We start from the raw sequence: 15,640 nt of genomic DNA on the forward strand, positions 1-15,640 counted from the left end.
CCCTAAATTTAAGCGCAAATAGCTCTTTCGGCGAGCTTATGAGCTCTGCCTAATTTGCGTTTGCTTTTGCCGGCCTCAGCCAATCGCACAGCTGTGCATATGACGTCATATGTTCTAGTGTGGGAAATGAGCTAGTGGGTTGCATGGGCATTCCCTTTTTCCCGATGATATAGCCTATTTGAGCGAAGTTAACGTTAAAAGTGGTGTCAGCATGATTCTAACCAGGCAATCTTTTGAATAAACCAAACTTGTGTTTTCTCTTCATGGCTCCTTTAAGGACGTACCCTTCATTGAAAAAGGCGGGAACTCGACGCTTTCAGGGACACGGCTCCAACCTTGCAGACCCCTAGCTCGATCCCCATCGGTGGATATGAGGACCCCACCCCTCTATCATGGCGTCCGGAGGGGAAGGGGGGGGGGGCAAGGGGGAAAAACTGAACCCTCGAAGTTTCGAATCTTTTTCAGTTTTGTTTATCTTTAGTGGTTGCTCTCTCCCCTGACACTCCATCCCTCGTCCCGATACCGGGGCATGAACGAGAGGGGGCTCCTGCGCCTGCTGCAGGCTTTCGTCGTAAGCCATGCAGCATATGCGGGGGCCTTCCACCGCTGGACGAGTGCGGAGCGAGCCAAGATCGACGCCGCCATCCGGAAAGCCTACACGGGGGCCCTGGGGCTCCTGCCGGGCACGAAGACCACGGCCTTGCTGTCTCTGGGAGCACACAACACGCTCTCGGAGATCAGCGAGGCCCAGAGAGCATCGCAGCTGAGCCGCCTAGGTAGCACGGCAGCGGGCAGAAGACTACTAGATCGGGTGGGACTCCTACCTCCTGGCGAACGTACAGGTGCAGGACCGGACGGCGAGCTGGAGGAGCAAGTACCCCTGAGTGACGAGGCAGCGAGGAATATCATCGTATACCCACTGCCCAAAAACACAGATCCAGAGAGAGACGAGGGCAGGCGAGCGGCGAGAGCTGTGGCGCTGGCCCGTCAACACCAACGAGACGAAGGTGCTGTCTACGTGGACGCCGCGAGGTATCCGGGGAGACGCAACGCCTTCGCAGCGGTGGTGGTTCGAGCTACTACCGGAGAACTACTAACAGCAAGCACAGTGCGCGCCCGAACGGCTGGCCAGGCAGAGGAGGTGGCGATCGCTCTGGCCATGGGTCTGCCGGGTACGCGCACGGTGCTAAGTGACTCGAAATCGGCGATCAAGAATTTCGCCCGAGGAACGGTCTGGCGGGGCGCGGAACAACTAGTGAGGTCCATCGAGGCCTCGCGGGTCGCTCGCGGCGTCGCTGCGGGACCGAACATCGTCCTCAAATGGTTTCCGGCCCATGCGGGCCGGCAGCTAGCACCCGACATCGTGAACCGCAACGAAGAGGCGGACGCCGCGGCCCGTGGTCTCATCACGTGCCGGACCGCGGCCGTCCGCCCCTCCGAAACCAGCGGAGTAGACCGAGAAGAAGCCTTCGAACCCCTCACCGACTACGGTGAGATCCTGACGGCTTACAGAGAAGTCAGGAGAGCCTTCCCACCCCCGCACCGAGAACTCTCGCGCGCGGAGGCAGTGAAGCTCCGACAGTTGCAGACTGAGTGCGTGCTGACGCCGGCTCTGGCCCGGCCCGTGTGCCCCGACATGTTCGTGGACGCCAAGTGCAGTGTGTGCGAACGTGAACTAGCTACTCTCCGCCACATCATGTGGGGTGAGTGTAACAGTGCCATGAACAACGGGAACGGGCAGTGCCAGGACGCCACGTATCCTGAAGAGGTGGGTGCGTGGATACGCTCCGAAGACCCGAAGACGCAAAGAAGGGCTATCCAGCGGCTCGAGGAGGCTTTGGCGAAGCAACGGAGAAAGGGAACCGACGCCCCGGCCAACGGGTGCGGAGGAACTCGAGTATCTGTCGCCTAGCTGAAGTACAACATCCTCGAGGTCTAGGCCCTAGGACTATTGGACTTTAATAGCCGTAGTCTTTAGACAGGGAACATCCGCGCCCTGCGAGGCCGGGGACTTCCCACACGCCGGATGTGTAAATAAATGTTATTTCTCTCTCTCTCTCGGGGCCCTTTCTATGGACGTGTTCACAGAAAAACTCCTTAGAAAAAGTTCTGCGGACGCCCATTCCCACTACAGCTCCCTTCTCGCGTTTTCCCACGAGGGCCAGCAAACACCTTTTAATATACGTTTTACAGCCGCTGCGGTGGCTCAGTGGCTAGGGCATTTCGCTGCGGAGGACGTGGTCGCGGGTTCGATTCCCGGCCACGGCGGCCGCTTTTCCGATGGAGGCGAGAAGCAAAAACACCCGTGTGTACGAGATTTCGGCGCACGTTAAAGATCCCCAGCTTGTCCAAATTAATACGGAGCCCTCCACTACGGCGCGCCTCGTCGCCTTCGTTGCGTCGCCTGCGCTGCGTCACCGCGTTAAACCCTACAATTAATTAATCAATCAATATACGCTTTACGCCATCAGGCATACAATTGTCTTTAAAAAAATATCAGCCTATCGTTTTTGGCTGTTTCCAGAGCATACGTACACAACTCAGAACTGCGAGTTTTCAATGCGTAGCATTATTTTTAGAGTTCGCCCCCGCGGCCCCAACAATATAACAATATAACACCCTGCAATTCCACGGAAATGCATAATTTGCAGAGTTAACATATATCTAATGTTCGCTACACTGGCGTAAATGGAGATGATTCTTTCGAACGAAGTTTTTAAAAATACAGAAAATAGAAAACATAAAAACATAAAAGTTACCTAACGAAATCAACATACGCATCTTACACAGCAACTCCACGAAACAAAGACAAAAATAAAGGACCCGCGAAAAAATGGCAGAAACGCAAATAAAAAATGCGTAATTGGCAGAGTTAACAACTTTAATTGTTATAATAGTGCAAGAAAAGATAATTGGTCGAATATAATATTAAAAACCAAAAAATAGAAAACCTAAAAAATAAAAACTATACAAAAGTGATCTTCCGAAATAAAAAAATATGCTTAGTATACATCTATTTCGCGAAAGAAAGACGCAAACAAAAAGTCTTGAAAAGAATTAACCACGGAAACAGAAATAAAAAATCGTGAAAAAGGAGAAACCGTTTAACGCCCGTATTTGCGCAAAAATGAATAATTTGTGGAGTTGGCACATTTAATGTTTATAATAGCTTAAAAGAACATAGCTGGCGAACGCAATCTTAAGAAAAATACTAAAATAGACCATAAAACATTATCACAGTGAACTTACAAAACCAAAATATGCATTTATACACCTCCCGCAACTAAGACTAATATTTAAAAAAAGCGCCGAGAAGAGCGATGGAATCAGGAATAAAAAATCTAGAAAACGACCAACCGTATTGCATAAATGGCGCGTTTAGAATGCTTAGTCTTTAAAATGGCGTCCGTAAATGGGGATAATTAATTTACCGGAACTTCTAAGCATCAAAAAATACAAAAATTAAAAAAAATGTAGGAATCTCAAAAGTGATCTTTCAAAATAGAAAATATAAAGTTGGAGGAATACAAGAATTTTAAAAGTGATTTTAAAATAAAAAAATCTATACTGGAGTTACAGCAGTTGGCGGGAATCCGCTGGTCTAAAGGGCCTTCTGCGTGCGCAGGCATGTAAAAAAAGCATTGCAAACATTTGCAAACACACACAAACTACGTCACAGGTCGCTTGATAATTACTCAGTTTCATGAAGTGATATATCGCGCAGTTATTACAGACCGTGATTAGCTGTTTTTCCCTTTAGAGCATGTGCGTTGGTTAGCTCACGATGCGCTTCTCACACCTTGCAAATACTGATGGCAGTGCGTCGGACACGCGTGCTTACAATTATCTAGGACTGCCTTAAAAAGCCGCGAGGAAAAAGCTACTGTGACATGCATTCCAAACAGGAACAGTCTTGTGGCAGAGCCATTTATGAAATTGTATATATGCGGCAGATGTTTATTCAACTCGCCCCCCCCCCCTCGCGAATAATGTGATAGGTGAGGGCGTATACAGATGGGAAAATTTAATTAAATACTGTGGTTGATTCTTCTGTCATAGGAATTGGTGAAACACGAAAGTGAAATTTGCAAGTGAAATGATGATGATTGATAGTGGTATCCCCTTGTAGCTGGGTGATGACGTGTCATCTTACCAAAAAAACTAGAAAGAAACTATGTTTTACACTTTTCATTTAATAGTAGCGCTGCTCCTATGGCAGGCACAAAATACTTTTTTCTGCTACATGTGGTAGCTGTCCTAGGAAATTATTCCCTATCTGCTTTTCGTCTCCCAGCATTCTAATCTTCTTTTCGTCGCCTTGACAGCCTTGAAGTTAACTTCCTCTGTGCTACCCTTAAATCCCAGGGCTTCTGGAAGCCGAATATTACCCTCATGTAGATTTGTATGGATACCCTCGAATTCTAACACTATGTGCCGCATATAGACCACGCATACCCCATCATTTTGTGTATACTTCCCCACAAAGCTCTTTGTTATCAAGCAACCTTATGAATAGGTAGCTTGCATTAGCAACCTCACGCAACCTCAAGCAACTTCATACATAGGTGGCGAGCTCCGCGGCGCGGCGAAAGGCGTGGCCACGCCATATTTTCAACTTGCGCTCTATCCGGCCGATTGGGACGGCCTACACCGTGGGACGACCGAAGCAAAACGCACGCGGGAGAATCTCGGAGGCCATGTTTGAATACACTTACTCACTGCATGCTTCACCCCACCCCAGGTTTCACGATAGTCGAGATGGCCAGGGATTTTTTCAACTTTTTCAACTTAAGACGGGCATAGCTTGCTGTATTTCGCATCACAGTACCTCGATGTTTTCGGATGCTAAAGGAGTAGACACGAAATTTTCGTGTTACGTTCTTTTCGGGGCTTTAGGTGCCCACTAATCATAGGATGGCACATTAGGTGGTCGATCGCAGCGTAAAAAATAATTTACGGCGTCGCTTATTCGTGTTAGTTTCGGTTTCGACAAAACGAACGCCGAGCGGCCGCCATGACAGGAGGTAGCACCTGACGTCACCATTCTTGTCGCACCGCTGCCCGTCTGGACGCGTGCGCGAGCGAGCGCACACGCTCGCCCAGACCGGCCGAGGTCTTCACCCGTGGTCTTCACCATCACCGCCGCGCGCCCGGCAGCATGACGTCAGTCCCAAAACCATGACGTGTACACACGGTGTCGCAGCGCGCGCCAACCGCACTCAGCGCGTCGGTTACATCACGGGAGCGCCGACGTCAGCAGTTTGGGGCAAGTATCAGATCATGTCATGTCGGCCTGCTCTGGGCTTTCTCGTGCGGGCGAAGATTAAAATGGATTTAAAATATGTTACGCCGCACGGTTGCTGCTGAAACTTGCTGATAGATATGTCTTGATAAAAAGGAAGCATTTTACATAATTATCTCAGCTTTGGAAGTTCGTGTCACTACTTCTTTAAGATGCGTGATTTAAATAGTAGCATAAGTACTGTGAAGTCGGACGTAATAGAATACTGGCAAAATATTAGGATGTATATTAAGGGAAGATTTATTTCATCAACGTCCTTGTGTTTACACAGAATATTTTGTCACGGACTCTGTTACTTGATCTTTATTTGGGGTACTATCCTCGTCAAGCCGATGGCTTTTTTATTGTGCCCCGCAACCCCAGGACCACGGTTGTTGATGTTGAAATGAATATATTGCATTTGTTTCACTCAGCCAAACAGTTTATTTTCTTGTAAACTGGTTTAAAAACAGCAGAGCAAAAATGGACCTCAAAACAGCTAGTATAGGTCTGGCGCTATTAATTTGACAAATCAATTGAGTGTCCTTAAAGGTTGGGGAGAAAACGTTCCCAAATTTGTGAACTACTGAAGCGAAATTTTATACTACTTGAGGACGCCTCTCCCCCCCTAACAACTTTGACGACAAATAAACTGCGATAATCAGTGGGGCTCAAGTGAAGCACGGGGAGTACAAATTTAGTCCTCGCCCTTATATTTCGAAGGACGACTTTCATATCGGAACACGGAGCCGCGCAACCTCGTCCTTTGCGCGTCGACTTTGACACCTAAAGTAGCTGACTGCCTGCCACCCCTGTCGCTGGACGTGGCAGAAACGGTTCGCGGTGCGTCGAGGCACTTCGGTTCGCTTCTTGGCGTCGCCTTCCGGACCCCTACTGTCCCATACTGCCATGGACCGACCGGAATTTCGTCGGTCAGTTCGGACAGCGACGATGTATGTGAGTAGCCGGCCTTGATGGTTGGCACGTTGAATCTATTTCTTCCCTTTGACGGAGAACGCTCACATCGCCGATTGTCCGACGAGTTCGACGATGCGTGTGAGAAGCTGACCTTGATGGTTGATTCCTCGAACCTATTTCTTCCCTTTGACGGAGAACATCGTCGATTGTCCAACGAGCTCGAGGAAGAGGAGGACTGTCTATGTTTCCTGCGTGGCCTGCGCGTCCGTTCCCTGGACTTGTGCGATCGCTTGCGGCGTGGTCTCTCGTCGGAGGAGTCGGAGCTCGAGCTCCGCCGCCTGCAGCCATCGCGGGAGGACAGTGAGGAAGAATAGCTCTCAGCTCGACGAGATTTTCGTCTCCGCTGGTCGTCGTGGTCTTCCCTCGAATGGCGGCTTTTCGAACGCCAGGCCGTCGCGGTGGCACCACCGGAGCCGTATGGTGGGGCGCCTGTCTTCTTCAGTGCCGAGCGACTTGCCCTTCCCTGGACGTCCAGATCGTCGAACCTGTGAACCTGTCGCAGTCTGTCCTCTCCGATGGGGATGCTGGGATAGCTTGTGTAACGCACTTCGGCAAGCCCTTCCACCGACTGCACAGAGAACGTCCTTGGTGGTACAAACCTTGGTGGCGTGGGGGTGGTGCCGGGCGTAACGGCAGAGCGTGCTTGCGGCGTCTCCAACTCTGGCAAGACTACACCTGCTCCTATGGTGGGAAGCGATCTCCCTGGTGATGCGGTTCCCGGTGATTTTCCCACGGGTGGAGCTCCTATGGTGGGAAGCGATATCCCTGGTGATGCGGTTCCCGGTGATTTTCCCCTGGATGAAGCTCCCGCTGCGGGAAGCGACTTCTCTGATGACGCTTTTCCCGGGGATTTTCCTCCAGTTGGTGCTTCTGCAGCGGGAGGTGCTTTCCCAGGTTCCGCTTTTCCCGGTGATTTTCCTCCAGTTGGTGCTTGTGCAGCGGGAGGCGCTTGCCCAGCTTCCACTTTTCCCGGTGATTTTCCTCCAGGTGGAGCTTTCGCAGCGGGAGGTGCTTTCCCAGATTCCGCTTTTCCGGGTGACTTTCCCCCAGCTGGAGCTTGTGCAGCGGGAGGGGCTTGCCCAGGTTCTGCTTTTCCCGGTGATTTTCCTCCAGGTGGATCTTGTGCAGCGGGAGGCGCTTGCCCAGGTTCCGCTTTTGCGGGTGATTTTGCAGGAGGCGGGGCATCGCTCTTGGGCGAAGGGGCCGATTTTTTCATCCTGATTAGAGGACCTTTTTACTCGCTGTGGCACACTGAAAAGATTTTTATTCCAGGCGAGTGAGAACTGGCCGTCCACGAGTTTTTTATGCGGTGCTCGCTCAACTCTAGACGAACTTGTCGGTCAAAGGCGGGCGTGCAGGTGATGACTGACCTACGAGAGCAAAGACGAGCAATTTACGTGAGAAGCAGTGCCCCGCGTAGACCATGCCGTTTCTATCGTACCACACGCTAATCGAAGATAACTGCGGGAAAGACGCCTTTGGATCGTCATGTCCGGGATATGACCCTGAGTGCGAGCTGGAATGACCATTAAAGAGAAGTTTGCCTTTCCTAATTGGGAGCAGCAAGGTTTCAAAATACTGAAAGCACTGCCAGGGCTTTCAATAGGGAAGTAATGATGCGAGTCCTCCCGGATTCTCGGACTTCGAGGCCGCGTAGGCGATGAAGCGCGTTTTGAGCGTCCTCTTCGTGGTTCTCGAAGTACGGGGAGCGCGGAGGGTACACACCGATGCTTCCCCACTGAAACCTCTCGTTGTCCTTATGGTGTTTTCAAACAATTGAATTGGCTGACTCTTCTGTTTGTGTTGGCGCCGCAGGTGGCGAAGAGGAGTTTCCACATGTGGCGTGCCGGATCACGCCATACTCCTAGCCAATCACACGCGCTTCCTTCCTCTGGAGAAGGAAAAGGGAATGGGTAGGGCGCGCGGCAACGGTCTAATTAGTGTTCCATCATGGCCGCCATGGGAGCAGTCATTTCACCCAATCGGCCGGACCGCTTCCGCTCACTGTTAATTATTGATAGTGACGCTGGCTTGTCAGTGAGCGGAAGCGGTTTGGCCGGTTGGATAAAAATCAAGACAGACTGCTCCCATCCAGTACAGCAATCCTCGCTGGTTTGGTTTCGAAATTGCAAGTGATCAGTATGTCTTGATTTTACCCAACCGGACAAACCGCTTCCGCTCACTGACTAACCAGTGTCCCTATCAATAATTAACAGTGAGTGGCTAGTCAGTGAGCGGGAGCGATTGGTTCGGACGGTTGAATTCAACTATGACTGCTCTGAAGGCGGCCATGATGGAACACTTATTAGACCGTTGCCCAGGCGCGCTTGGTGCGCTCCGCCGAAGGGCAGGACCAATCCGGGGCATTTGCGCTAGGGTAAAGCTGTGCGGATGGCCGGTTGGGGTTTGTAAAGGGTTTCAATTGGATTGGTCAACGTTCAGTTGTGGTTGGTCAAGGGTTGGACATTTGGTTTGACAGGGCTTCACAATGGCTTGGTTAACGGTTTCACAGTGTTGCACAAGCAGCTGGTTTGTAGTAGTTTCTCCGAAGTGAAAATTTTTTTACCCTCTTTAAAGGGAGCCTGCAACTCTTTCGATAAGCGCGTTCGCTCTTTCCTTCGCGTATGGAACCGCTGTAAAAGCTATAGTTATCGCCAGCACGGAGCGGATGTGCGTCATTTGCTCGTCGCACCAGATAAGCCTTCCATCTCCGCTTTGTTTTTGTGGCTGTATTTTTGAAGTTGCTATCGAAAAGAGTTTATTGCTGCAACTGAAGGAAAACCGGTCAACAGCCGCTACAAGGCCTTAGTGACGTAATTCGAGCCGTCGAAGAATGTCAATACCGGGAAAGAAAGAAAAATCTTTTGAGCGAGTTTAAAAGTTATCTGATGGGCATAGAGGAATAATTTTTGGCTAAGGTGCATTGCGACCCTCTGATCTAAGTACTGGGTGTGTTGGGCGACTACGTTCTGCAAGCATTTAAAATTTCAAAAAAAAGTTGAAGAAACTGTTCCAGGGTCCCTTTAAATGGAAATTTCACTCGGCTTGCACACGTCAACATCACTACCATCCGGAAACTCCGGGATCAGTTATGCGCTTTAACATCCTCGTTTCGTTCTTTTTTCGACGCCTTTATTTTAATTGAGATCAACGGTCCATCAGAAGGTTTTCTTGGGCACTGCGTGCACTTCGGCTTTCCTAACTTTTTGTATACACGCCAGGGAAGGAAAGGCGGGGGTATTGCAGTAATAATCAGAGACGCTTGGACTGCATCACAACTCCCAATCTGTTTTACACAGGCAGAAGTTATCGCCTTGCGTAAAAGCGGACCGTACCAATCGTCGGTACTGTTATCAGTTGTGGGGATCCTGGCGCCCGAGGCATTGCGCGGCTCTTTTCCCCCTTTCTCCTTCGTCTCCTTCGAGTTTCCGGCTCGTCTCGGCGCCGCTGTGTAGAGCCGAGCCGTCTTCTAAAACTCCTGAAACCGTTGCGGCGATAAAACACTGTCACGCAGCGGGGGCTCCGCCCTGGTGTTGGAGCTAACCTCACCTCATTGGCCTGTTTGAACGATGCCCGAACACCACCCTCGCCAGGACGCGAACGCGCGCCCTGCGCGGGGGTCCGTTCGGGGAGACGCTCAGGAGGACAGCCGAAGGTGCGTAACTATTTCCTCACCGCCCGGTCGCAGTTTTTTTGCGCCGGCTCTAAGCCCGCTAGCCCTTCCGGCTGCCGGCCCGTGCCTTCGGTTGATCCTCAGTCCGTTCACTCACATATTAGCCGTACCTGACACTCGACGATCGCGCCGTGCGGTACGCGCCTGGGAACGAAAGGACAGTGTCTTTCTATTGCGAGCCCATCGGCCAGCACCCCAGATTTTGCCCTTATTGCTGAGCCCACCGGTTCAGCGCGCCGAGGACGCGCACACTTGCGCGTGGCGCCAGATCGCCCATCGCCCCTTTTCACCGACGGGGATGTTGAAATGTAACGGAAGGGGTTGGCGCGAATAAACGCCTTCTGATGTACTACACTGGGCTTATTCCTTCGTCGCCCCCTACTCCACCTGCCCAACAGAGGCGGTGTTGAGCTGGCGCGACGGCGTTTCAGTATCGTGAGCGTGCTCAACTAGCTCGAACCCGCGGTGGCTCCTCGCAATGTGCATGAGTGCATGCCTTATGCAATGCTAGGGTGGGGCATATTGTGAGGTAGAGACCACAAACTGGCGCCCAACGTGGGGCGCCAGTTTGTGGTCTCTCTACCTCGCAATATGCATAACGCTAGCTTTGAACAAGGCAGGCATTCATGCACACCGCGAGGAACCACCGTGGGTTCGAGCTAGTTGAGCACGCTCACGATACTGAAACGCCGTCGCGCCAACTTAACACCGCCTCTGTTGGGCAGGTGGAGAAAGGGGCGACAAAGGAATATGCCCAGGGTACGGAGGGAAGACGTTTATTTCATACTAGCATTCTAGCCACATATTTTACAGTCCCAATTACACAATTTACAGCACAGGTACGTACTTCCCGTTAGGTGAAAGGGGCGATGGGGCGCCACGCGCAAGTGCGCACGTTTCGTCGGCGCAGAGCCAGTGGGCTCTTCTGTCCGGGCAAATTCCGGGGTGCTCGCACGTTGTGCGCGCGCGCATCGCCGTGCTGGCCGGATCGGCTCGCAGCAGCGAGGGAGACGGGGCCCATTCGCTCACAGGCGCGTACCGCACGGCGTGTTCGTCGAGTGGTAGGTACGGCCTTACTATATGCAAGCGTAGGGACAACAGGAGCAGCCTTGGGCACGGGCCGCAGCCGGAAGGGCTGGTGGGCTTTCGCCGGCGCAACAGAGTTGCCGCCGGCTGGTAAAGAAAGCGTCACATACCTTCGGCCAACGCCTTCGGCGTCCTGGAAGCGTCTCCCCGAACGGACTCCCGCGCAGGGCGCGCGTTCCCGTCTCGGCGAGAGTCGGGTTCGGGCCTCGTTCAAACGGACCAATGAGGTGGGGTTAGCTCCGCTACCAGGGCGGAGCGCCCGCTGCGTGACAGTGTTTTATCGCAGCAAGGGTCGCTGCAGCCTTCACCTCAGACAGGAGTTTGAGAGGACCGCTCGGCTCTACACAGTGGCGCAGAGACGAGCCGGCATTTCGGGGAGAGAGGGGAAAAGCGCCCGCAACGGCACAAACCTAGCGATCGCGCGATGGCTCGGGCGCTAGGATCCCCACACAGTATACCGGAGCACTGCACGGGCCTGATTTTAAGGCCCGAGCCCGGCCCGAGCCTGCTTTGTGAAGCCCGAGCCCGACCCGGGCCCGTAACACCAAGCCCGGGCCCGGCCCGGGCCCGGGCATTCATAAGTGAGCCTAGCCTGGGCCCGGCCCGGGCCCATCATCTCAAGCCCAGGCCCGGCCCGAGCCCGTCGTCTCAAGCCCACGCCCAGCCCGGGCACGGTCTTTTTTTTAGCCTACAGAGGGCCCGCATGTATGTGACCAGGCCTGGTTTTAGACGTTGAAGAAAATTAGTTTATTATATTTGGTCGAGTATCTTCGTAGCGGGAAATCAGACGGAGCATCTAGTCTGTACAAGCACGCCTTGAATTGTAACGCAAAAAAAGGGTTGAAAAGTACACGTAGTTTAGCTCACACCGTCTGCAGTTCACGCCACATGGGCGTAATAATAGCTCGTATTCTTACACGAGAGACACCATCACCTTTGATGGCCAGACTCTTGGCAACTTCATGTGGTTGTTTCGGTCACAAGTTTCTTGCTCTCCATTTGAATCCACGCGTATGTGCGTGCGTTGAAATATTTTCCCTGGAGTGGTTGTTAAGCGGTGGTGCTTCTCTAGCACGTGAGTTTGATTTCCAGCCACGGCAGCCGCATTAAGATTGGTTCGGCATCTAAAACACACGTACATAGACATAGGTGCACAGCTTTAGGGTGGCTTAATTAATTCCTTCCCCTCTAGGGCATTCCTTGTAACCGTATCTTTGATATGTTATACACCAAAATATAAAATCTTGATGCAGCACATGAACTGTCATTAAAGTTACAGTATAGTGACTATCAGCCCTAGCAAAACACGTTTTCAAAACAATGTGTACACCTAACACCAAGAAGCGCGTAAAAGTATACTCAGAATATTCAATTTTATGCTCTTTTCTACACTTCACGTCGGAACTATTAACGGCCGGGCCTATGAATTCAAGCCCGAGCCCGGCCCGGGCCCGCGGCACTGAGCCCGAGCCCAGCCCGAGCCCGAGGCACTGAGCCCGGGCCCGGCCCGGGCCCGCCGATAATCGACTTCGGGCGGCCCGGCCCGGCCCGCGGGCCGGGTCGGGCCCGGGCTTTCGGGCCGGCCCGGGCCCGCGCAGTGCTCTATATAATAACCGGCCTCCCTGTTGCAATGGGTGGTTTTTTCTTGCTGAACTCGATGCAGCAATGTCTTTTTTTGCACTAAATGAACGCATTTCCATGCTAGGTGACATTAACATCAATATACTCTTAACCCTACAATCCCGTTAGTAGGAGATATGATCTTGATATCCTGTCTAGATGGGGCATGGAAGACTTCATAAACCAACTCGTGAGGCATTTTTACCAGGACAGCTAGTCACGTCCTGCATTGACCACAGTAACATCCGGCAGGTCTCCATATGGCGCAACGCGCTATTGTAGAAACCAAGTTTGCAGACCATTACCTCGTCTGCTGTAGCATAACGCAGCTGCTTAGACCGCCTTCAGTAGGGCACGGTGGAAAAGTCATCTCGGTTACCGATCCCAGGCAGTTCGACAGACTAGTAGGCCAGTATGGTTGGGTTCACTTTTTAACACTGTACCTCCTCGCCAAATTTACTAAATGTTGGTTGACGTTTTCGGTGCTTGCAGAAAGGAAAGCTACGCGGGAATATAGGATGAGACCGCGAAACCCCGAAAACAAGTGGATGTCGGCTTAAATACTCGCTGCAATAAAATAAAAATATTTACTTGGGGCACAAGTTAGGCACTCTCCTAACTGTATTGAACTGCAAAGCAAATTTCAAATGTACAGGAACAAAGTAAACGCGATGATCCGGCTTGCTAAACGTACTCAGCTTCGAAGTGAATTCAGTGTACCTCGCTCAAACATCAAGAAAACATGGTAATTAATTAGCAGTATTAAAGGCCCAGAAAAGCGTGTCAATAATGTTGCATTTATAGTCTGGCTGCTTTTCCAGGTAACGCTCGAAGCATACTTGATGAATTCAACAACTTCTTTTTCGCGAGTTTCTGCTATTGCAAGGTTAGATGCGCAGCGCTGCACGCCACCAAGGAGTTTCTTGTAGTTAGCCTATCTGCCCTTTATAACAGAGCATGAGCTTCAGTCACTCTTAGCTCGCCTCCGCCTTAAAAAACGGCCAGGCATAGATAAAATTTCGATCTCCGAATTGAATTGCGGAGGAATTTTGACGTCATTAAAAATGTACTTCTGTCACTCCTGAATAACATTATTGCAACAGGCAACACACCAACTGATATAAAAGCGGCGATAGCTACTCCGCTTTACAAAGGCAGCGATCGTAGCAAAATAGAAAATTACAGGCCCATATATATTTTATCATGCCTCGCCAAGATACTAGAAACATACCTGTTTCAAATTACGTCAGACTTTTCACACAGTCACAATATTATTTTATCTCACCAGTACGGGTTTGTTCAACGAAGAGGAATGAAACTCTGCTTGAAAACTTATCTGGTTTGTTGAATTCAGCTTTCGAGCACAATTAAGTTGCCCGTGCTCTGCTCTTGGATATTAAGAAAGCTTTCGACAGTGTATCCCATAGCCATCTGTTACGTAAACTTCTCTACGACTACGATACTACGACTTTGAAGGGACCACGAGACAGCGTCGTATTACCGGGGTGTCGTACGACCGGGGTGCGGGTAAACGCCGGTGTAGTAGGTGGTCTCACGCGACAGGTAGGCTGAGAACTTAAACTTCTATATTTAGCCCGTTCTTGCGTGATTTGCGACCCTTTACCTGAAATCACAAATTAGAAAAAAATGCAACCCCTATGTTATACACCCCTCTCCTCCGTGGCGTCGAGCTATCTCACCAGCCAAGGGCCGCGTGCTACGCGACCCCCTTGCCGTCCGGCGCTACTTATAGCCCGCCTGCTCCACGCCTTGAGCGCGCGAGATAAGGCCAACGTGGTCGAGCAAATTGAGAGGGGAAAACGCGAGTGTGAAACTGCCGAGGCCAAGCGAAACGAACGATACTAAGGCCGAGATGAAAAAAAAAAAAAAAAAACGGCATTGCCGTACATGGTGGAGACACGCTTTGAACGGTCCCGTGGCCTCGCTATTGTGTCAAAGTGCTCAGCACATGGCTGTTTTCGTTTTCCACAAGACCCAACAACACGAAATAGACAAGATGATTCAAACTTCGCAAGTAAACCTTGTTGCGGCGAAAATTCTACCCCGGTCTTGCTACAGTGACTTGCTGCGGCGGCCAAGGAGTGACCCAAAATGGCGGTGGCAACGTATACGCGTTTCCACCCTTGCGGTGAACGGGCACTCTAGCAAATAAAGGAGCGGAGTGACAACGCGCCTTTGATAGAGATAAGCAGAGAGCAGAGATATAGGGAGAAAGAGTGTCGTGAAAGGAAGAAACTTGGATCGAGCAGGCGGGGAAAGCGGCTGTTCGGTCATCGCCGTGGGGTTGCGTGGTATGAGTTTTGGCGTTCGTCGGTGGCTGGACGGGAGCTTCAAATTCACGGTCCGCCTACCACCTGAACGTCGACTTCTTGCGGTAGGCGCGTTGGCGTACTGCTGTCGCGTGGGGCCGTCGTAGATTAAGTCCCGCTCGCAAGTACCCGCCGGCTTGCTTGCGTCTGTTCAGCAAGTGGTCTGGCACTGCGAGCCTTTGCACATCAAAAAGCGTCAAATGGGGGTTGAGAATAAAGAAGGTCGTGACGGGGCGGCAAAGCGGTGTAAAATATGGGAAAAACGCCGATTTATCCGCGCCAGGGTCCGTCGTATGAAGCGGAACGCGTTCATCTGAGCGTCATATCATCGGGGTTTTAAATACATTGTTTCTATGTGGAGTTTACCGGGACCGCTGGGATTCGTCGTAAAAAGCGGGTCGTCGTAAGTCCGGGGGACATAACAGCGGGGTTCCTCTGTATTGTTAATACACTTATTAAAACGAAACTCGTGTGTTTACACAATCCTTGTAAAGTTGTGCTTCATTACCCGTTAACATTGCACACGTCTTCATGATCTAATTGTGCGTGCAAACTAGTGAAGTGTGCCTTGTCTGTTAAATATCTCGGCCTAATCTTTGACAATGACCTCACATGCAATTCTCATCTAACACACGTCTGTGGTGAGTGCGTACCCATTCGCGCATTTTGTAC

General features: G+C 51.2%; 1 protein-coding gene across 1 annotated transcript; it reads right to left on the reverse strand.

The window, feature by feature from the left end:
• Positions 1 to 5,932: 5,932 nt before the first annotated feature.
• LOC144161720 (uncharacterized) lies at positions 5,933 to 7,444 on the reverse strand. Its single transcript, XM_077692335.1, has 2 exons — positions 7,300 to 7,444; positions 5,933 to 7,252 (listed from the first exon to the last, which is right to left on the reverse strand). Exons 1-2 carry the CDS (start codon positions 7,442 to 7,444, stop codon positions 5,979 to 5,981), a joined length of 1,419 nt encoding a protein of 472 aa, XP_077548461.1. The 3' UTR covers positions 5,933 to 5,978.
• Positions 7,445 to 15,640: the final 8,196 nt, after the last annotated feature.

Source organism: Haemaphysalis longicornis, unplaced genomic scaffold (assembly GCF_048455015.1).
Source record: "Haemaphysalis longicornis isolate Haplotype H1 unplaced genomic scaffold, Haemaphysalis longicornis Haplotype H1 scaffold_12, whole genome shotgun sequence".
Classification (NCBI taxonomy): Eukaryota; Metazoa; Arthropoda; class Arachnida; order Ixodida; family Ixodidae; genus Haemaphysalis; species Haemaphysalis longicornis.